This window comes from Dama dama, chromosome X (genome assembly GCF_033118175.1).
Source record: "Dama dama isolate Ldn47 chromosome X, ASM3311817v1, whole genome shotgun sequence".
Classification (NCBI taxonomy): Eukaryota; Metazoa; Chordata; class Mammalia; order Artiodactyla; family Cervidae; genus Dama; species Dama dama.
This window is the reverse complement of record NC_083714.1, coordinates 138,449,674-138,472,798: the sequence shown is the minus strand read 5'-3', so window position 1 is coordinate 138,472,798 and position 23,125 is coordinate 138,449,674. Positions and strand designations below refer to the sequence as shown.

Here is a 23,125-nt window from a genome sequence, read left to right as displayed (position 1 = left end):
GACGTATTTTCTATCACATTCAAATTCAACTGCTTTCCTCCAGTGCCCTATTAAATCAACTAATACAGATCCAAGATGGCGTAGAAAGTAATGACAGGAATTGGATGAAGTAATTGATCACTAAAGAACTACAGTGCTGGTGAGATGTGTAAGAAATTATAAAGAGCTCTGATGGGCTATTTGGGTAATACCCAGTGCAGTGAACTGCAGGAGTTCAACCTATCTGCATGAGATTGGATCTTAAGAGGTGCTTCAGATTTCGTGTCAGCATTCTTGAGTGGTGATCACCTGTGCTCTGATGAACTGATTTGGAGATGGAAGCAGATTTTTAGGCAGGTAGCCTCAGGTCACAGTGCCATGGTTCAAATGCTGGCGGATCTGGCTTCAAGCCTTTACTCTTACCCCCCTGCTTCAGAACTCTTCAGCTCATTCACGGCGTACCAGTGTTTGATACAAATAAAAAGGTGGCGCTGGTGGTAAAGAACCCACCTGCCAATGCAGGAGACCTAAGAGATGTGGGTTCGATCCTTGGGTTGGAAAGATCCCCTGGAAGAAGACACGGCAACCTACACTCTGGTATTCTTGCCTGGAGAATCCCATGGACGGAGGAGCCTTGTGGGCTAGGGCTATGGTCCATAGGGTTGCATAGAGTCGGACACAACTGAAGTGACTTAGCATGCACACATGCAATACTATTAATGGGACTGCACTGTGGACACTGTTTATGACCTGCTTTTGTTCTTTCACGTCTTCCAAGTGGCCCCTGGTCTCAGTCTCCATAAAACACTGTTCTGAATTTCAAGCATGAAAATGTAGTTCTAGAACACAGGCTGTTGCTGATCTGAAGACAGCCTCCGAGAGGGGTGATGGTGGTTGCTGTCCTGGCGCCCTTTTGTTTTAACTGTGCAGTTGGCTCTCTCATGTTGGTTTGTGTTTTACTACTAAAGCTCAGCTGTTTTGGATCATTATGTGTTTGCAAGGCTACATAGATAATCTGGAACGGAAAATGAAGAAATAAAAATGACAGAAAATGTTTTATAATAAAATTCTCTTGGCAAGCAGCACCCTTTTAGCAAAGTCAGCCTTTTAATATAATTTACTTGCTTTATAAATATGTGTTTTTGTTTTTTCATATCTTTATTGATTAGTAAGCATGCTAAATGATTTGGGAGGAGGCTCAAAGTCTTCAAGAAATAGTTTGGAATTACTGATCCAGAACTGCTGACAATTCTCAAAAATGGGTTAGGAAAAGTCAAAGTGATGGATGGAAAAAGTCTTAATTTTAGCTCGTGATGTAACTTTTCTTAGAGTTTCTTTTTTTTATAATGTTAGTTACTAAAACAGATAGTGGACGGTCCATCAGGGTATTATTTTATGTATTTAAAGCATTTTGCTTTGCTATATTGAATTTCATTCATTCTGGAAATTAGGAGAATTTACCTCTTTATGAAAGAGATTATTCAAAGTAGAATATGATTGATGATCTTAGCTTTCAGTTTTCTTCTCAGAAGGCGTACTCTGTCTTCTAATGCTTCTTGCATACTCAGTGATTTTATAAGTTTGAGAGAAAAATGCAAGTCTGGCTGAATATTAAGCACAGTACAATAAATAAAGCTTTTTTACTTCACAGAAAAAAAAAAAATAAATAAATAAATAAATCAACTAATACAATTAATAAAACTGCTGGCAGTAAATCTGAAACTTTTTTTGGCCACATCACATGGCTTATGGGATCTTAGTTCCCTGACCAGGGATTGAACTTGGGCCCTTGGCAGGAACAGCACTGAGTCCTAACCACTGGACCACCAGGGAAGTCCCTGAAATGTTTAAAACCTCACTGTGCCCAGGACAACTGAAGAATTCTTTGTGTCTTTGCTGTTTAAAAGAGCTGAACAACCTAAAGAATATGACTTCTTTCCAGCTATTCTGTCTCGTCTTATACTGAGGCAACTGAAGCTTCAAAGTAAAATGAAAATATTTTAAAACCCCATGTAGGGCTGGGAGGTGGGTAGGAACCTCCATAAACCAAACACACCTAAAGGATTCCTGAGTTTTGTGGACTTAAAAACAGCTGAACAGCCTGAAAAGCCTTACTTGTTTCAAACAAGTCTCATTTTATCTCCTGTCTCTGAGGCTCAAAATGGGATTCCAGTTTACCTGCAATCTGCCACTGAGGTCCCAACTCCAGGCTGGTGGCGCTGAAGTGGAGCTGAACGACTGTGATCCCTCTCGTGTCCGTTTGGAATTTGGAAAGTTGTTGCTGGGCAAGGTGGCTCTCTACCTCTAACACAGAGGTCAATCTTCCCAGAAATACAGTGTATCTCTTTCTCTACTGTATGTACATCTGTGCTTTATACGTAGGAGTAGGACGTTTTCACCCCCAAGGACAATTTTCCCCTGTTGGGGGCGGGATTGCCCTTACTGAAAATGCACGTCCTAACAACAGCTACAAAAGCTCAAGTCCATGTTGATTGTTCACGGCCAGAGATTCTTAAATCAATAATGATTTAGCACCACTTTGGTCAAATCAATTATATCGTAACCATTTTCAAAATCAAAAGCTGAGAACAACAATATAAACTGTGAAATACATAAAACTGGGTGAAATCATGCTCAGTCAGTCACATCCCAGTTAATTTTTTGTATTACTCTCAATTCATTGGGTTCTATTTGATGCTTGCTGATAGAATCCAATATTTGATTATGACTGTGTTTTACACACATTTCAAAAAGCAAAGGACCAAAACGACTTCCACAAAAAGATTCTTCTACATGGTAGAAAGGGTAACTTGGAAAACCAGAGAGAAAATGTCTGCAGAAACCCATGGCAGTTTTTGAATTACAGAAGAAATTAACTAACTTAACTAACTAAAAAAAGGAACGTTTGCTGTTCACAGATGACCTGAAAACAAACAGCCCACAAAGTTATCTGTGTCATAAAAACAAATCAATGCTTCCTTAGAAAAATCACTGTGGTACAGTAGAAATTAATGCAACATTGTAAATAACTATACTCCAATAAAAAATTACTGTGCCATCTGCACATACAGTTGAGGGAAAACTTTCCTATCTGAAAAGATTCCAAAATGCCCATTCATGTCCTATTACATCTCCAAAAGCCTCCTACCCTAAGCATTTAAAAAAAACTCATGGCAAGAATCTGAGTAAGCTTAAGAAACAGAATATTCATTAACAAGTACAGGACATATCCTACCCACTGTTAGTAGTGTTCTGCATTTTGCTATTATCTCAAAAATAGTGGGGGCAAAGAAAGCATCCTCTGTATAAGCCAACTTAAACATCTGCATCACATGAAAAATTGAGCTCACCTACCTTCACTGGTCCACGTTCATAACTGGAGCCCTGCACCAGCTGCAGAGAAGACATCATGAAAATATTCACCACTGCCCACTGTCTGTACATTCTGGATATTCTGTATTCAGTATCCACTGATTACCAAGCAGTTGACATCAGGCAGCTAGAGCAAACTGGTTCAAAAGGCATTCTCCAGAAGGAAAGTTCGAAACTCCAAGAGTTCACAGGGAAAAACAAGTCATCAGTTGTGATCAAAATCAATTAGTCAAGGTGCGTTTCTGTGCAATCTGATGGAAGGGGGAGAGAGATGAAAAAAACTGTAAATGTTCTCATGCTCCAAAAATAATCAGGAAGTGGACATGTCTTCTACTTGAAATGAGAAAGCACTCTAAATCCATTTCATGTCCAGCAAATTAAAAAATTAAAAAAATCTTTCCATCCTATACCCAGGTTCAAGTTGTTTTATAAGGAGGTGGTGCGGCCACCAATGTTTGCAGCTACAGAAGGCTGGGACCCAATTGTGGATTCAAACTTTTTTCACAACCCTCATGGAAGCTTGCAGGAGCATGTGTCTTAAATCTGACACAGATTTTGGCAGAAAAAGCAGGGAAGTCTTGGCCGTAATCCTGTCGTGTCCCTACCAATAGCAGGGCAGTTTTGAAAACTGACTGAAGCGCTCAGAACTGCTGTTACTTTAATGCAGATAACCTGTAACATGAAACCAACCCTAGTACATAGGCATGGAAACTGCATTGCTCAGAAAGAGACCTCAGATGCTCACACACCTATATCAGTGAGACACACAGAAAGTAATCAAATATGCTTTAAAAAACATACAGGCACAAATATGACAAAATAGGCACACATCTGTGGAAAGGTAAACATATACAAAAAATTTTTTAACAGAAGCTTAGTAATTTAGGTTGAAATGAAGACCACTGATTTTTAGAGAGGCAACAATTAGGTTTATTTGCTTGGGCCAGGAAATATCTTACATACAGTGCTATATTTAAACAAACAAACAAAAAAAAAACATGTTATCACTTGAGTGTGGAATTCTTTACAAACACTGGCAATGTCAGCCTTGGAAACTGCACACACTGAATGGGTGGATGTTACAAAGGGCAACATTCTAGAAGGCAGTCAGAGCTGCCCGTATGCTTGTCACTAGTTTCCAATCTTTGATTTCCAGGTTTTGGCTCTTTCAAAGCCGTTTCTAGCATTTCTGAAATCAAGAATGGCCTGAGAAATCTCTTCATCTGTGTTCATCACAAACGGACCTAGAGCAGAAAACAGACGTTCAGAAAGTCCCAGGTGATGAGAACATTTTTTTCTATTGTGAAAATGGTACGTATTTCTGTACTTCTTAATTTGAAACAAACTCAGGCATATCTGAACAAGGTTATTTTCACAGCACCCAATCCCTGAGAACTGTAGTACAAATTTCTTGACTAGGATTGTTTATGATTATAAAGAACAAACTTCAGATAAAGAAATGCAATTATATCTCACTCATCCACTCCAGGCTGTCATCAGCAATGACAATATTTTTATTTGAAACATTCTCAGGTTTGGTTCTATTGTAACTATTTTTGTAGTTGTTACTTCTCTTTATCCTCTTTATCTTTTTTATCTAAGTATGATGGACACACATTAGTTTCAGGTGTGCAGTATAATGATTTGATATTTGTATATATTGGGAAATGATTGCTACATTAGGTTACTTAACATCTGTCACCATCCATAGTTACAGAATTTGTTTTCTTGTGAAGAGAACTTTTCAGATTTATTGTTGTTGTCAGTTGTATAGAATTGAATTGACAGATATCAAGAACTGAACTGATTTTAAAAAATTGGCAAATCTCATCACAGTGTTGGTATCTGCACAGTATATGAAGCCGTGTCCTTATGTGAGGGGTCCAAGTCATTTCTTAAAATTAGTAGCACCTGACAGACACTAAATTACAAAATTTTCAAGTCAAGAAGACATCACATTTTGGAGTCTCCAGGGGTCAGTACACTTAGGCCAGATAATAGTATATATTTTAGATTTTGTGGGTCAAACTGTGTCTGTCTTAACCACTCAACTCTTCTGTTGAAGCACAAAAGCAGTCATAGATAATATTCCAACAAAATTTATTTACAAAAACATGTAGTAGACAGATTTGGCCCATGGGTCACAGTTTGTCTAATTCCTAGGTTTGAACTTGGCTTTTGCTAAAGGTGTAGAAGTCCTCTTCTCATCAACCAAGAGGCAGAATGTCTCTTTCCCTCTCTTCACATACTGTAGGAGCAAAAGGGTATTGTCTTAGTCTGTATCACCTCCAATGTCTGTTGGATAAACAGGGCCAGCTCTTATATGGCATTGGCAGTGTCTTGAAAGCAGTTGACAGATTTGTCCATTCAGTATATCTCTTGCCCTAGCCTGCAGACGTTCCATCAGGAGCCTTTTACAAAGTGCTTCGTCTAAGAGGTTTTTCTCTGAGAGACCCAAATTAAAATATAACTTAATACTTGGAATAACACAGTCAAACTTATTAATTACTGTTAGCATATCAGCACAGATTTGGCATTCACTTTGGTTTAGCACTTGAGAAGGAAGATTCAATATCACATGCCTTGATGATATTGAGGCCTTTTGAGAGACTGCAAGGTACAGGATGGCAAGAGAAAGGGAAAACAGGTAGCAGGCATCTAAATTCATTCATTTAATGACTCATCTATCCAGTATTTATTGTGCACTTATTGAATAATGAACATGGCACTGGGAGCTAGAGACAAAGCTGAACGACAGACGCTCTCCCCTCAAGGATCTCAAATCTATCACACAGACAGATACGAAAACAAATTATTACAAAGCAGTGTGACAAACAGAATGACAAAAGCATGGAGAATTCAAAGAATTAGCACAGAAAGGGGAGGAAGAGCAGCCCAGGACAGAATTCTTAAACATGGTGATGTCTAAACAGGCAGACATGGAGGAAAGACGGTTTCAGGACTAGCATGCGGGAGGCAGTGACAATGGGGCACAGCGCTGGAAGGAAGGCTCGAAGGGGGAAACAAAGGGGGACGGGATCTGATAGGGAGGAAGAGGTCAGACCACTCTGGGTTTTGAACTTGATCTCTCGGAAGACGTTTGGACCTATTTCCGCAGGTGATCGGGAATCACCGAAGAGTTAAGTAGACAGCACTGTGATCTGATGTGCAGTTTGGAGAAGACACCTTTGGCCTCAGGGTAGAGGAGATGTCTGGCCTGGGAGGCTGAGTTGATGGTGGAATTGTTTAAGGATATCTGAGACACGAGACACAGGAAGCGGTGGGAGCAAGGAGCTCAGTTCTGGATATTCTGACATGAAGGCACTGGAGACAATCAGACAGCTTCCTGGCAGAGGTGCTCAGTACATTGTTGGAAACAGGGTTCTGGGGCTCACGAGAGAAATTTCATCTGGAGATGTGGACTATACCAGGTAGGAAATATGCAAAATAAATAATAAATTCTAGAGGGCATCCTGGAAAAGTCAACTTTTTAAAGGATACAGAAAAGAAAGGGAAATGGAACTCAGAAAATGAGAGCAGGTACTGGGCCAAGGAGTGACTTTCTGCACATCACAATTTTGCTAGAGATGGGACTTGTGAAGCACCTCTCTCCTCCCCCAATTCCTTTTCTGTACAAACAGTACACTTCTGGGCTTCCATTTGGACACTTCTCTGGGGGTATTCTGCTGTGCTTCTCAAATCATAATGTGCACATGAATCACCTGGGAATCTTATTAAAATGCAGATTCTGAACCAGAAGGTCTGGAGTGAGGTCTGATACTCTGCATTTCTATCTCTCCAGTGATGCTGATGCTGCTGGTTCAAGGACCACACTTTGAGAAACAAGGTAATCACTGGAAGCGTGAGCCTTCCAAAGCCAAGGTAAGGAAGCTCATCTCAAATCCTGAAGAAGAAAACTGAAACCAGAAAGTGCATGTTTTTGTTTTTCTTTTTTGGGGTGGTGGTGGCAGGGAATGTGTGCATGCTAAGTCATTTCAATCGTGTCCAACTCCTTATAGCCCCATGGACTGTAGCCCACCAGGCTCCCCTGTCCATGGAATTCTACAGGCAAGAATACTGGAGTGGGTTTCCATGCCCTCCTCCAGGGGATCTTCCCAACTCAGGGATCAAATCCACATCTCTTACATCTCCTGCATTAGGACGGGTTCTTTACCACTAGTGCCAATTGGGAAGCCCTTTTGGTGGGGGGGAATAGTATATAACTAAATTAATTAATTTTTCTGAAATTCAGGTATAACTCACATACAGCATTATATAAGTTTCCGGTATAACATAATTATTTGGTATTTGCATACACTGGGAAATGACCACAATAAGTCTAGTTATCATCTATTAGCACACATAATAACAGAATTTTTTTCTTGTGATGAGAACTTTTAAGATCTACTCTCTCAGCAGCTTCCAAATATGCAGTACAGTGTTATTGACTATAGTCACCATGTTGTACACTATATCCCCCAGAAGGCATGTTTTTTAACACATGTAAGGGTTATGAACAAGAAAATTATTTGCTAGTTATGTATAATTCTATCAAACCTCTTTTAACCTACACATTTCATCTCTTCTCTAATTAAGTCTTTGACCTCCCTCCCTCTATCGTAATAAAAATGGTGTGAGTTTAATTTCTCATTATGGAGAAACTTCCTATAGTGGAGACACACAAGACAAGGGTTTAGGAGACTAGGGTTCAAATCCCAGCTCCACCACTAACAATTACTTTCCGTCACAGAAGCCACAGGACAGAGAAGGGGCAACCAGGCACAGGGAGGGGCAGAAGCCTGGGGGCTGGAATTGCACAGCTCGAGTGTGAAGCCAGCTTTGTGGCCAACAAACCTCTTAGCAGATAGTGCTACCCAAGTATTTGTTATGTAAAGAAGTGGAACATCTGGATTCTGTTTTCCTCATCAACTAGTACTGGTTCCCAAATAGTCAAGAGATGGTTGTGGTGGTCTTCAAACAGGCCCAGATAAAAGGAAATTTTCTGGGTTTGAAAAAGGTAACAAAAGAAAATAAACAAGTAGAATGCTTTGCCTCTCATTAACTGAGATTTCAGGAGCCATCTCTATGTTGTTTGGTTAATCTAAGTTTGTGCATGCCAGCACACCCAGTATCCCCAAGTTCCAAGCCTCAGAGAGGATTCATGGGAGGCGAATGGAGGGTGGCTACAGGTGGTCCCACTCCTTTGGCCTGTCACCTATTGTAGCTGAATTCTTGGTTTTCATCACTGATGCAGGGGACGCTGCTTAACTTAGAAGATTTCCATCCCACGCATTGTTTTCCCACCTAAATGCTAGCTGCTATTAATAAAGTTGGTGATCCTACTCAATTTGTCTGCAGGCTTCTTCCAGAAAAACAAACTATTTCAGGGCTGTTCAATTAAGATAAAAGAAAATGAGAACCATGAACCTTTGGAGTGGAAATCAGAAGCCTGCAAAATCCAGGTCAAATGCTATGGGCTAGGTGGGGTAAAATTAAATGCTTGCCTCTTAAATTACTAATAGAACAAAAATGAATATTTTAAAAGTAATCAGTTTTCTTTAAATTTATGACCAGTTCGGTTTTTTTTTTCTAAAACCACTGTGCATATCATTAGCCAAGGCAAGGTAGCGTAATGGGATTTTATTGCATGTTAAATTTAATATTTAGGTAAGTGGAGGTACACTATGCTTTGTAGCATTTACCTAAATAATAGGTTGAGTTCTAGGTGCTTTTAGATGATCCTCACTTAATCAAACAACATTTTGAAGAAGTCAAGACAAAGAACTGAAGTGACTATTATGAGTACCTATTTCAGGATTTTCTGCCTCCAAGTACAGTCCTATTTCTACTATACCACAGTTATCTCTATTTGTTTTGTTGTATTAAAGTATAGTTTATTTACAATTTTGTGTTATTTTCTGCTGTATAGCAAAGTGATTCAGTGATACATATAGACACACACACACATATATTCTTTTTTACATTCTTTTCCATTATGGTCTATTATAGAATATTGAATATAGCTTCCTGTGCTATACAGTAATCCCTTGTTGTTTATCTTCTTATGTCTTTATTTATTTATTTGGTTTGGTTGGTTTTTTTTTTTTTTTTTTTTTTGGCCATGCTGCATGGCTTGCGGTATTTTAGTTCCCCGACCAGGGGTTGAACGTGGGTCCTAAGCAGTGAAAGTGCAGAGTCCCAACCACTGACACCAGGGAATTCCCTATATTTGCTTTTTTTTTTTCAATCAACCAAAATTGATTCAAATATTTTAGAAACTTCCAAAGAAATATTCCTAAGAGGTTCCTATTTTTCACTAATAAGACAGTAAACTATAAGGACAGTATTGAAATCACTGTTATGGGAATTCCCTGGTGGTCCAGTGGTTAGGACTCAGCACGTTCACTGCCATGGACCTGGGTTCAGTCACTGGGAACTAAGGTCCCACAAGCCATGTGGTATAGCCAAAAAGAAAAACAAAGAAATCATTGTTATTTTGGTAAAGATAAAAATGATATTCAACTCCGCAGTAGACCATAAAATCTTTTAAGTTGAAATTCTCTTCACACAACATAAAAAATACTGTTTTTGGTCCTCTAAAAGTTCAAACCTCCATGTCCTACACATGATGGATACTCAAGAAATGTTTCTTGAAAAGAAAGAGAGCATGAATATAGAAATAAATACCATGTGTATATTTTCCTTTGACAATACAGAAATGAAACAAAATCCTCAACTTTGTACATAGAGGACCAAAATCCAGCTGTTCTTCCCAGTGATACTATAGATGTACTCTGCTTTCAAAGAAATGAAAACCAACCAAGAAAGTTGCCATCATTTGTGGCTTACCATGCTGGACAACTGGTTCTTTTAATGGCTCCCCAGCAATTAGGACAAAGTGGCTTCTCTCAGGATCCTAAAGGCAAGAAAGAAAGCAACAAACAATAAATAGATTTATTTTTGACTGATTTTATCTGATTAGGAATGATTTGAAGCTGACCTTCTGGTCAAATGGATAATGTCCTTAATTCTAAAGATAAATTCCAGAAATATTTTCTGTGCAATGTGCAATAGGGAAATGATCATTCTTTAAGATGCCTGGTGGAAATCAAAACTCAAGAATATGTTCCAACCACCAAAATAATTACCTACTCAAATAAAGGAGAATTTAAATTAAAATTTTTCTTTAATTAGAAACACCTTTATGACAAACTATAAATAACTTGGCTTATTATAGAGCTTATAATTTCCTACTAAAATTTTAATTTTGAGAATGGAAAATTATTTATGCAAATCCAAAAGGAACATTTTATTACTTTCAACATTTTTTACTATTAGCATAAAATATGCCCCAGAAATGCTGCACTAAATGGAACCTTATAAAAACATCCCAGGGACATCTGCTCAGGTAAATTTCTCTCCAAAAGGATCCTATTGTTTTTGTTTACAATTAAGATGAGGTCTTTTATTCCTGAAACTGAAAAAAATATTAATTATTAAATCCAATATTAGTGTGGATGCAGGGAAAGATATACTTTTCTATACATCACTAGGGAGATTTTCTGTACATCATTCAGTTCAGTTCAGTCGCTCAGTCGTGTCTGACTCTTTGCGACCCCGTGAATCGCAGCACGCCAGGGCTCCCTGTCCATCACCAACTCCTGGAGTTTACTCAGACTCATGCCCATCGAGTCGGTGATGCCATCCAGCCATCTCATCCTCTGTCGTCCCCTTCTTCTCCTGCCCCCAATCCCTCCCAGCATCAGGCTCTTTCCCAACGAGTCAACTCTTCACATGAGGTGGCCAAAGTACTGGAGTTTCAGCTTCAGCATCAGTTCTTCCAATGAACAGCCAGGACTGATCTCCCCTAGGATGGACTGGTTGGATCTCCTTGCAGTCCAAGGGACTCTCAAGAGTCTTCTCCAACACCACAGTTGAAAAGCATCAATTCTTCGGCACTCAGCTTTCTTCACAGTCCAACTCCCACATCCATACATGACTGCTGGAAAAACCATAGCCTTGACTAGACGGACCTTTGTTGGCAAAATAATGTCTCTGCTTTTTCATATGCTATCTAGGTTGGTCACAATTTTCCATCCAAGGAGTAAGCGTCTTTTAATTTCATGGCTGCAATCACCATCTGCAGTGATTTTGGAGCCCAAAAATCATTAGGGTGCTGTAAACATCCAGACAGCCCTCCTATTGCTAATGTCTTCTGACACAATCATGCCAGAGAAACCAGCAGAAGAACCTCCCACCACATTTGTGATAAAATATGGTCAAATGATTTCTGTGAAAGTCTTAATTTACTCCCTATTTGCTGTCAAAATGTACTAATGTGAACTCAGCTAAAAATCAACAGAGTAAGCTATTTAGAGAGAAGAAATAAAGACCCAGATGTAGAGAACAGACTTGTGGACAAAGCAGGGGAAGGCGAGGCTAGGATAAATTTAGAAAATAGCACTGACATATATACACTCTCATGTGTATAACAGATAACTAGTGGGAAGTTGCTATATAACACAGGGAGCCCAGCCCGGCACTCTGTGACAACCTAGAGGAGTGGGATGGGGCGGGGAGGGGGGAGGCTCAAGAGGGAGGGAATATATATATACATAACTATGACTGATTTGCAATGATGTAAGGTAGAGACCAATAAGAAGAAATGCACAATGATTGTATGAGGAGGCCTTACAAATAGCTGAGAAAAGAAGAGAAACGAAAGGCAAAGGAGAAAAGGAAAGATATATCCATCTGAATGCAGAGTTCCAAAAAATAGCAAAGAGCAATAAGAAAGCCTTCTTAAGTGATCAATGCAAAGAAATAGAGGAACACAACAGAATTGGAAAGACGAGAGATCTCTTCAAGAAAATTAGAGATACCAAGGGAACATTTCATGCAAAGATGGGCTCAATAAAGGACAGAAATGTTATGGACCTAACAGAAGCAGAAGATATTAAGAAAAGGTGGCAAGAATACACAGAGGAACTATACAAAAAAGATCTTATGACCTAGATGACCACGATGCTGTGATCACTCACCTAGAGTCAGACATCCTGGAGCGTGAAGTCAAATGGGCCTCAGGAAAAATCACTACAAACAAAGCTAGTGGAGGTGATGGAATTCCAGCTGAGTTATTTGAAATCCTAAAAGATGATGCTGTTAAAGTGCTACACTTAATATGCCAACAAATTTGGTAAACTCAGCAGTGGCCGCAGGACTGGAAAAGGTCACGTTTCATTCCAATTCCAGCGAAAGGCAATGCCAAAGAATGCTCAAACTATCGCACAATTACTCATCTCACATGATAGCAAAGTAATGCTGAAAATTCTCCAAGCTAGGCTTCAACATTACATGAACCGAGAATTTCCAGATGTTCAAGCTGGATTTAGAAAAGGCAGAGGAACCAGAGATCAAATTGCCAACATCCGTTGGATCATAGAAAAAGCAAAGGAATTTCAGAAAGGCATCTACTCCTGCTTTATTGATTATGCTAAAGCCTGTGTGTGGATCACAACAAACTGGAAAATTCTTAAAGAGATGGGAATACCAGACCACCTTACCTGCCTCATGAGAAACCTGTATGCAGGTCAAGAAAAAATAGTTAGAACTGGACATGGAACAACAGACTGGTTCCAAATCGGGAAAGGAGTATGTCAAGGCTGTATATTGTCACCTTGCTTATTTAACTTTTTTATTTTTATTTTGTTTTTTGCTTATTTAACTTATATGCAGAGTACATCATGAGAAATGCTGGGCTGGATGAAGCACAAGCTGGAATCAAGATTGCAGGGAGAAATATCAATAACCTCAGATATGCAGGTGACAATACCCTTATGGCAGAAAGCGAAAAGGAACTAAAGAGCCTCTAGAGGAAAGTGAAAGAGGAGAGTGAAAAAGCTGGCTTAAAACTCAACATTCAAAAAACTAAGATCATGGCATCTGGTTCCATCACTTCATGGCAAATAGATGGGGAAACAATGGAAACAGTGACAGACTTTATTTCCTTGGGCTCCAAAATCACTGCAGATTGGTGACTGCAGCCATGAAATTAAAAAATGCTTACTCCCTGGAAGAAAAGTTATGACAAACCTAGACAGCATATTAAAAAGCAGAGACATTACTTCACCAACAAAGGTCTGACTAGTCAAGTGTCAGTCGGGCTTCCCTGGTGGCTTAGTTGGTAAAGAATCTGCCTGCAACACAGGAGACCTAGGATTGATCCCTGGGTCAGGAAGATCCCCTGGAGAAGGAAATGGCAACCCACTGCAGTATTCTTAAAACTATGGTTTTTTCTAGTAGTCATGTATGGATGTGAGAGTTGGACCATAAAGAAAGCTGAGCGCCAAAGAATTGATGCTTTTGAACTGTGGTGTTGGAGAAGACTCTTGAGAGTCCCTTGGACAGCAAGGAGATCCAACCAGTCCATCCTAAAGGAAATCAGACCTGAGTATTCATTGGAAGGATTGATGCTTAAGCTGGAGCTCCAATACTCTGGCCACCTGATGCGAAGAACTGACTCACTGGAAAAAACCCTGATGCTGGGAAAGATTGAAGGCAGGAGAAGAGGACGACAGAGGACGAGATGGTCGGATGGCATCACCAACTTGATGGACATGAGTTTGAGTAAGCTCCAGGAATTGGTGATGGACAGGGAAGCCTGGCATGTTGCAGTCCATGGGGTTGCAAAGAGTCAGACGCAACTGAACTCAACTGAGGACTGATTTGCGATGGTGTAAGGCAGAGACCACTGTAACATTGTAAAGCAATATCCTTCAAACAAAATTGAAAATTCAATTACATTTGACAGAAAAAGTAAATGACATTTTGGGGAGGGCAGTAAATGTCCTTTTCCTTTTAAAAACAGATATGTGGCAAGTAATTGAAACTGTTATATTTTAGGAGGTTAAAAAAAAAACCACTGCATACTGGGGCATATTTCAAGCATGCAATAAAGAAGTCCTGAGTCAGGAGTTAAAAAAAAAAAGAGTAAACTAAAAAGGCTTCTGCTAATTCAAATTTTAAAAATAGATGTCATAAACCCCATCTTCTAGATTAGTATTTTAACCTCAGCATAGACCCTCATTCAATTCCCACTTATTGTGACACTGTATACAATGTTAATAGTTAGGCTTTGTGGTCATCAGATCCATGAGATTCAAAGCTAGAAGATAGGAAAGCACCACTATACGGCAGTACAAGGAAATGGATAGCTTAACATCAATTATGGAAATTAAAAACAAAAAACAAACAAACAAAACTATGAAAAACAGACATAGAAGCTTAAAAACTAGTCTAGGACCACTTACTGTAGGGGCCAGCAGGCCCTAAAGACATCATCATACTTTATAGCTCAGGAGAGTAATCAATATATTTACATGCTGATGACCCAAGGTTATGAGTAAGTTAAACTGTGCAGAGTATTATGCAGTAGCCCAAGAGTCCACAAGAAAGGGGAGGGTTTCTTATTCAACTTAAATGTTTTCTAATAAGAAAACATTGAATACAATGTCATGTTTAAGTGACTAAAAAATTCAACTTAAGGGAGGTGGGAGGGGGGATCGGGATGGGGAATACATGTAAATCCATGGCTGATTCATGTCAATGTATGACAAAAACCACTACAATATTGTAAAGTAATTAGCCTCCAACTAATAAAAAAAAAAGCATGCAGTTATCAAAAAAGATTTATTCACTAAGGGCTTTGAAGGGGCGAAATTTCAGTGTGAATCAAATGACACATTCAAGAAAAGTATCTTATAAATAGTTCTGATCACTGGTATTACATCATATATACTTTAATCTGAGGGAGATGTCACTACAAACTGTTTTGAGATGTTTGTTTTTGGAGGAGCTAAGCACTTGACTTCTAGGTTCAGGAAACAGGGGAAAAAGGATCAGGAGTCATAAGAGAAAAGGAAAGAAAAGGCCAACCTCCTCGTGTCACGGGTTTATGACTCCTCAGAATGTAAGTTTCTTAATTCAGAAGATACATCTTTTGTGAGTGACAAATGTGTCCTACAGTTTACACAATTTGGAATAATAATAAAGTGCTCAAAATTCAAGTTTTATCCCTTTTGACATTTGTCAAATCAAATGATGACTTTCATTTATAAGTCAGACAGTAGGATAAAAGGACACTAGTGTTTGGTCTGAAATAAAAAATGATCCAACTGCTGGGTGTTGAGTTGTTTGGGTATTGGGCTTTCCATTTCAGAAAGTGGCTCCTCTGAATGACTTTTTCACAAAATTAACCACTGCATGGACCCTTGCCCTCTAACCTAAGCCAGATATTTTGGGTCTTTTTCTTTTTCCTTAAGTGCATCCTTTTTCTTCCCTTACCTAGCCTTCTTTGGTGAAAGCTGATGATCTTTCTGAATTTTCACTAGAGTGCTCTTGTGGCTTGTGCTGCTGCTGCTGCTGCTGCTAAGTCGCGTCAGTCGTGTCCAACTCTGTGCAACCCCATAGACGGCAGCCCACCAGGCTCCTCTGTACCTGGGATTCTCCAGGCAAGAATACTGGAGTGGGTTGCCATTTCCTTCTCCAATGCATGAAAGTGAAAAGTGAAAGGGAAGTCACTCAGTTGTGTCCGACTCTTCACGACCCCATGGACTGTAGCCTACCAAGCTCCTCTGTCCATGGGATTTTCCAGGCAAGAGTACTGGAGTGGGGTGCCTTTGCCTTCTCCTGTGGCTTGTGCACTAGAGTGCAATTGCTGCTATCTTGAAAAGTTCTCGTCTATGGCAAGGTGACCTTGGGTACAATATAAAATGAGAAGACTGGTCAAAGCAAGCAGAAGGAAAGACCTATTGAAGGTCATGAGTCCCTGTGTGGATCTAAGTCAGCGCCCTATTGGGGTCTGATAAAAAGACTCTCATACAAAGGTAACAGAAGTCCACCTACTGCTTCATGGATAGCTGCCCCAACCTACACTCATGATTTTTTGGGATCCAGAACATGTCTTTCACTTTGGCACACCTTCTCAGAGTTTAGTTTTGAGTCAGGACCTTCTGGGTTTATGTAACAATTCACTTTTACAAAATGCTCTGTTATTCCATAAAAATTGCCAAGATATGTCTTGAGTTCCACTGATAACGACAAGAATGATTTGAAGCCCAGATGAAGCCCTAAGATTCATCTAAGCTGGTGATAACTTCTACACTGTGAATATGCATTCAGAGTTTGTTTTATTGATGAGAAATATTCAATACAAAGCTTGAGATGGCTCTTGGACTCTGAGAATGAATCTAAAGGCATGCTTTTGCTTCAGGAACATTTATTATAGTGAAATATTACCTGAAAAACATTACCAGAAAGTGAGATTTAACAGGACTTAATTGCATGCAATTATTCTTACTCGATTTCATTGTTTATATTTCTTAGGTCAAGTGAAAGTGAAAACAATGAACTGTTGCCAGTTTTTGAAGATTAATGGTTTATTTTACTATGAATTTTTATACATCAGCAAAAAGTTGTCTCTAACTTTAAATGGTACTCTTTAACTGGCACCATTCACGGGGAATACATTAAATTAATACAGATTAACATTTAATTAAAAATTGAAAGGCAAATTTGTTAAAGAGTACCATTACTCTCAAGTATGGTTTCAATGGCAGTCAAAGAGGAATTGATTGTCTACCTTGACAAACTACAAGTAAGTCTGTTAACCATGAGGCTTAAGACTTTCTCAATAGGACACTAGTACAAACACAAGTTTAAAGGTGAGACCAAGCCTTCACATCAAATCCATGTGCTCCTGATCAGGGAGCCATGTTAGCAACCAGGGTACTAACTGTGGCACCTTGCTGCCAAAGCAGCACAGGGAGCCTGAATGCTCAGAACACAGGCTGTTCCAGGGTGGCCATTCCGGTCCAGGCTTAAATGTCCAGAGTAGCCCAGGGTTGAGCTCCATCTCTAAGAACAACATAAAAGTTAGGGCCATTTTGAAGTCAATGCTGGGGTTTGGGCTTCTTCTCAGAAGTCAAAGAGTCTGGCTTAACAACTCTTCAGTATACACCAAGCCCCCTGCAGTTGCTTCCCCTCCTGGAAGACTTCAGAGTACAGTCACCAAAAGATAATCCACACTCTGAGTGAGAAAGACAGAGCTCCTTGTGGCCTAAAATGTGCTCGTCCAAGATGTGGTCTACATCAACTCTTCGCTGCCCTCCTCATCTGCCCAAGGACTGGCCATTCTGAAGAAACCCACCCAGACTCCTGGGCCACCAGGGAGACAGGCATGAGGGTGAAGACACAGAATGAGAAGCAGAGGAAGAGCAAAACAGAGGAAATCCAGGGACTACCTATCAGCTCCTCATTCCTGCCCACAACTCCGTGCACGGGGGAACAGGGGAGAACCATGAAGGCACAGGTCATTCTTTCATCCTCAGGCTACTCCTAGTCCTGAGTGAAGACACCTCTGGCCTGGAGCCCAATTGAATAAGAGTCCTTTAAGGCCTTTTTCCAGCTGCAGAAAATTACATGTCCTAAACCTGAGGACCCAAGGTATGAATCCTCATTAAGTAACATGTATGTGGCATGACCACCTGTCACATCAAGTGTTTAGATCAGTGAACTTTCCAGCTATCATCACTGGACACCCACTGTGTACTAGATTAGGGGTAAGCAAAGCTGTCCTTGTAAAGAGCCAGAGAGTAAAGATTTTAGGCTTCGTGGGCCACCCAGTCTCTGTCACAGCCACTTACCTGTGGTATGAAAGCATCCACAGACAAATGGAAATGAATGGGTGTGACTGGGATTCAATGAAACTTTAGGAAAAGTTTACATCTGGTCTATTGGGCATAAATTACTGAGCCCCATGCTAGATGTGGCCTAGACTCTTGACCTGCATAATCACACATAGTCTGAGAGCCCCATGCAGCTGGCATCATGATTTCAAATCTGCAGACAAAAAGCTGAACAAGGCCCGGGGCGGGGGGGGTGGGGGGGTTGAGAACTGTGTCCAAAGTCATGTGGCTAATGAGTGGCAAGGCCAAGATTCACACCATCACAGCCTCTTCCTGTGGTGTCTAAGGGGGACTTTCGACTCTTCCTGGATATAAGTGCTACACGCTCATGTAAAGGCTAATTTTTGGAACTAACAGCTCTTCCTAATGTCTTGATGGCTCAAGCTACACTTGCATACAGTCAAAATTACAGAGGGGCATGTAACAGAACCTTGCCCCTGGGTCACAGAACTGATGACTTCAGCCGACAATTTTTTTTTACATCCCACTGCCTCCCTATTTCTGGCTCCCCTCACATCTTCATTCTGGTGTTCTGCTTCAGCTTCCAAATCCTGATCACCTGCAATGTGCCCTGTGCTACATCACAGAGAGGTCTGAGGTTGTCAAGTTAAACCTGGTGTCAGGAGGCTCTCTGGCTTATCCATGCCTCTTTCGTGCATTGGGTGGAAACAGATGAAATCATCATTTTTGTAGGTCAGACATGGCAGTTTCATACAGTTTAACCTAATAACAGTGAGCACGGACCCCAAGATATGCATTTCCTCTAAAGCTTCCCTTGACTTCACTGCTCCTGGAGGTGCCACAGAGAATTAAAGGAGCAATAGGGGAACAGTCAGCAAAGGCAACCTTCCTCACACCCACTGAATTCTACCATGCCAGGGTCAGAGAGCTGGCGGTCAGTCAGATGGCCTCTCTGCCAGTCACCTGCATGCTGACACAGTTTTAATCCCTACTTTTCAAAATCAACTTTGCAGGAGCTTTGGCACAACTGTCTCCTCAATTGTCCTTATTAGAATGGCACAAAGCAGCCATATGGGCCTCATAGGCTCACAAGATGGTGAGTGACTTCTCCAAAGGAATAAAAGAAGTAACACGAGGAAGAAATCTGTCAACAAAGATTAAAAAGCTCCTTGAAAATATCAGAAACTTTACTTACAAAGCAAGGATTCAACACAAAAAGACTACGAGATAGAGCATATATTCTTCTCAGTTCGACATGGGGCCAAATTTCAAAGGGCTCCATGGGACTATGTATGGAGACTACATTTATACCCCTAGAATGCTGATCCATTTTCACTTATGCCAAAGATAAAATCAATCAAGTGTATAAAGAAAGAAAAAATAAGAGACAAGGAGAGCTGTTGCCTCAGATTCAAATTTCTAGGGGTAAACAATTTGGACTTTCGATGATTCCTAAAGATGAGGAATCAGTATAGGTAATACCTTAAAATAAACCACTAGAAATAACTGAAGTTAATGAAACTGGTTGATAAACTTGTGGCACAGTTTCTTTCCCTGAGGAAGAGAAAAAATTATCCAGGTACACAGAAGATTTGGGCATTTTTTTTGGAAACTGGAAACTAGTAGAAAGTACAAGTTAAAAAGATTAAAGCAATTTAAGTGTCCATCAACAGATTAATGGATAAAGACAATGTGGTACATACATACAATGTAATATTACTCAGCCATAAAAAATGGAAGTTTGCTATTTGTATCAACATGGATGGACTTAGACAGCATTATGTTAATTGAAGTAAGTCAGACAGAGAAAGAGAGATACTATATGATAATACTTAATGTAGAATCTAAAAAATACAATAAACTAGTGAATATAACAAAAAAAGCAGACTCACAGATACAGAAAACAACTAGTGGTCACCAGGGGTAGGGGAGGGGTAATATAGGGATGAGGGATTAAGAGATATAAACCACTGGGTGCATTCTTGAGATAGGCTCAAGAATGTATTGTAAAACATGGGGAATATAGCCAAAATTTTGTAATAACTGTTAATGGAAAGTAACATTTAAAATTATACTAACATTTTTTAAAAACAAAAAAGTTTTTTGAAAAAAGAAATATTTTTAATTTTACCTTGTTCTCCACATGGACACTGTCACCTTCTCCCAGCACGACTGTGTGATGAGGTTCTATTTTTTGCTGTGCATCATCAGGTCCTACAAAAAGGATGACCCACTTAATTTAGTCCTCATGATGGAACATTTCTCATATGATTATAAATCTGGTTAACTATACAGCATCACAATATTAATTTCAAGTTCAGAAATAACAGACTTAGGAATCTCCTTAAATCTCTTGGTTGATGGTATTTGCAATTATTAAAGTCCAAAACTGGCTTGTTTGCCAATGTAGAAAAGGAGATGAATCCTATATTGTGTTTCTACTTACACTTATAATGTTACACCTAATAGATTAATTAATAAGCAAAGTCCTTGGCATCATATGCTAATGAGAGTGTTTCCTTGGGTCAATTATAAACCTAAGATTTTTTCTTTTTTATTTTTTAAATTATGAAAATATAACATCACATTTACAAATACAGAACAAAGTTACACGTGTGTGTGTGTGTGTGTTAGTCGCTTAGTCATGTCTGACTCTTTGCAACCCCATAAACTGTAGTCTGCCAGGCTTCTCTGTCCATGGAATTTTCCAGGCAAGAATGCTGGAGTAGGTTACCATTTCCCCCTCCAGGGGATCTTCCCGACCCAGGGATTGAACCTGCACCTTCTGGGTCTCCCTCACTGGCAGGCAGATTCTTTACCACTGAGGCACCTGGGAAGCCCAGTAAGTTCAGGTTGGGTATATTTCCATCCCTTCTATATTGAGGCTCACAGATGAAATAATACAAACTGAAATTGTGTGTTAAAGGCAACAAGAAAGGAAAAAACAAAGTTCAATGAGAGAATAGGGACTGTAGAATTCTGCAGGATCAGATAGACCAACAGAAGGTGAAACAAGGATGAAGGGCCTTCTAGAAAAGAGGATAGACTGTGAGGGGCTGGGAATATGCAGGGCATGCCTGGGGGAATGGGGAACCTTCTATCATTTCTGGAACATTCTTTTGGGGGGAATGATGGCAATGAAGACTGGCTTCAGCTCAAGGAAATACACTCTGAGGAAAGGATGTGTGTGTGAAATGGTTAGATCTGTGTTCTGGAGAAATAACTGAAAGCAGAGCACAGAATAAATTGGAGGAGGCAAGACTGAACTTAGAATGAGCTGTTAGGAGTTTATTTTAACAGTCTAACTGGAAATGAATTCCAGTCTGAGCTTGGAGAGTGAACAGAGAAAGATGGGTGGGTTTGAGAGGTAGGGGTGAGAAAGACATGTGCATGGACAACAGAGCAAAGATTTCAAGCATGATGTCTGGGCTACATGACATTCTGGGCTATAAATAAAAGCATTCACCTGACATGATAGAGCTATAGCTGAATAATCAAGGTGGAAGTGCTTATTTAAGTGAAAACAAGAGCTTGAGGAATTACCATATAAACAGAAACATTATTTGTGAATTTTGCGAATACTGGCTGGAGTTCAACAATAGCCATATTTTCTAGAGAAGTCCTCCCTTTTACCTCTACTTTGGAGATAACCTATATGAAGCAGAAAGGTTCATTGTGATGCTTGCAAATGTGAAAGAGGATTCTGAGAGAGGCCTTCTTAACCCAGAGTCAGTGTGTTCCCAAGGGGTCCCTGGATAGAATTCAAATCAGTCACGGGCTTGTAAGGAAAACAAATGACATCTTTACTTTCACAAACAGCTACCTGAAATGTGGCCTTTCTTTCAGTCATGAATGTAGGCCCCCCCTCAGAAAAAATCATAGCCGTATTAGCTGGACCAATGACTTTGTCTCCAGTAGAAATTGTAGATATTTTCTTACCTCACTAGCATTGCAGAGATCTCAAAATCAATTTACGTTAATCACTACTTAACCTAATTTAAATCTGCTTCTGGATCATGTTATTACAAATGTCATTAGAGAAGCATACATGGAACTATATCATAGACTTGTTCTTTGAACCATTTAGTGACTTCATTGAATTAAAAAAAAAAAACAAAACATTGTTCAGAGGTGGGGCTTTGGCAAATCTCAAAAGGATCCATGGAACAAAAAAGTTTAAGAAACTCTGTCTCAATCTGCCTGCCAATGCAGGGGACACAGGTTCGATCCCTGGTCCAGGAAGATCCCACATGTTGTGAGGCAACTAACTCCAAACACTAAAACCACTGAAGCCCACACTCTAGAGTCCCTGAGCTGCAACTACTGAAGCCCCTGCACCTAGAGCCCACGCTCCACAACAAGCAAAGTCACTGCAATGAGAAGCCTGAGCATCTCAATGAAGAGTAGCTCCAGCTTGCCACAACTAGAGAAAGCCAACTCGCATCAATGAAGACCCAGCACAGCCAAAAATTGAAAAGAAAAGAACTTCTGTCTCAGAGGCAGTAGTGTGCTGGTTAATGTTTACCAACTTGCTTTCAAGGACAAGGGGAAGAACCAACCTGATGTGTAGTGTGTGCCAATTTCCACAGTGTAAATGCTCCTACTGTGACCAGTTTCAAGCTACCAATCTGAGGTCAGGGAAAATGTACACAACCAAATCCTGTGAGCTGCCAAGAGCCAGCCCCATCACATCACTAAAGGCTTCTTCTCCACCAAAGATTTAGGTTAACAGTTGTCATAGCAGTGAATGATAAACTCCATTGATTTTCCACTCATGCAAGGATGTGGCAATAAAAGAGACGTCTCGGAGTCTAAGAATAATCTCATTTAGAGTGGGGTAATATTTTTCACTGTGATAATGGAGCAGCCTTTTATTAAGTGTGCTACACTGAGATTTTCTGTGAGCAATGAACCATGTTGCTATCTTCAACAAATTTGTATATAACACCCATTACCCATATGGTCTACCCCTAGCCCCTAATTTTACCATGTAGGATGTTTTATGATAGAGAGACCAAAACAGTTTATAAAGCCCCTTTTGCTATGTTTTGATAGAATGAGCTGGCAAG

General features: G+C 39.9%; 2 protein-coding genes across 3 annotated transcripts in view; both read right to left on the bottom strand.

Annotated features, from left to right (window-relative positions):
- Window positions 1-3,596, bottom strand: part of VEGFD (vascular endothelial growth factor D) — a 41,920-nt gene extending 38,324 nt beyond the window's left edge. The window contains exon 1 of the mRNA XM_061136625.1: window positions 3,334-3,596. Coding sequence (XP_060992608.1) covers window positions 3,334-3,423 — 90 coding nt within the window. The 5' untranslated portion in view covers window positions 3,424-3,596. The remainder of the gene's footprint in view (window positions 1-3,333) is intronic.
- Window positions 3,597-4,257: 661 nt separating this feature from the next.
- Window positions 4,258-23,125, bottom strand: part of PIR (pirin) — a 95,402-nt gene continuing 76,534 nt past the window's right edge. For both annotated transcript variants that reach the window (XM_061137451.1, XM_061137450.1), the window contains 3 exons: window positions 20,188-20,270; window positions 10,201-10,267; window positions 4,258-4,595 (listed from right to left, as the gene is read on the bottom strand). In XM_061137451.1, the coding sequence (XP_060993434.1) occupies window positions 4,483-4,595; window positions 10,201-10,267; window positions 20,188-20,270 (263 nt within the window). In that variant the 3' untranslated portion in view covers window positions 4,258-4,482. The remainder of the gene's footprint in view (window positions 4,596-10,200; window positions 10,268-20,187; window positions 20,271-23,125) is intronic.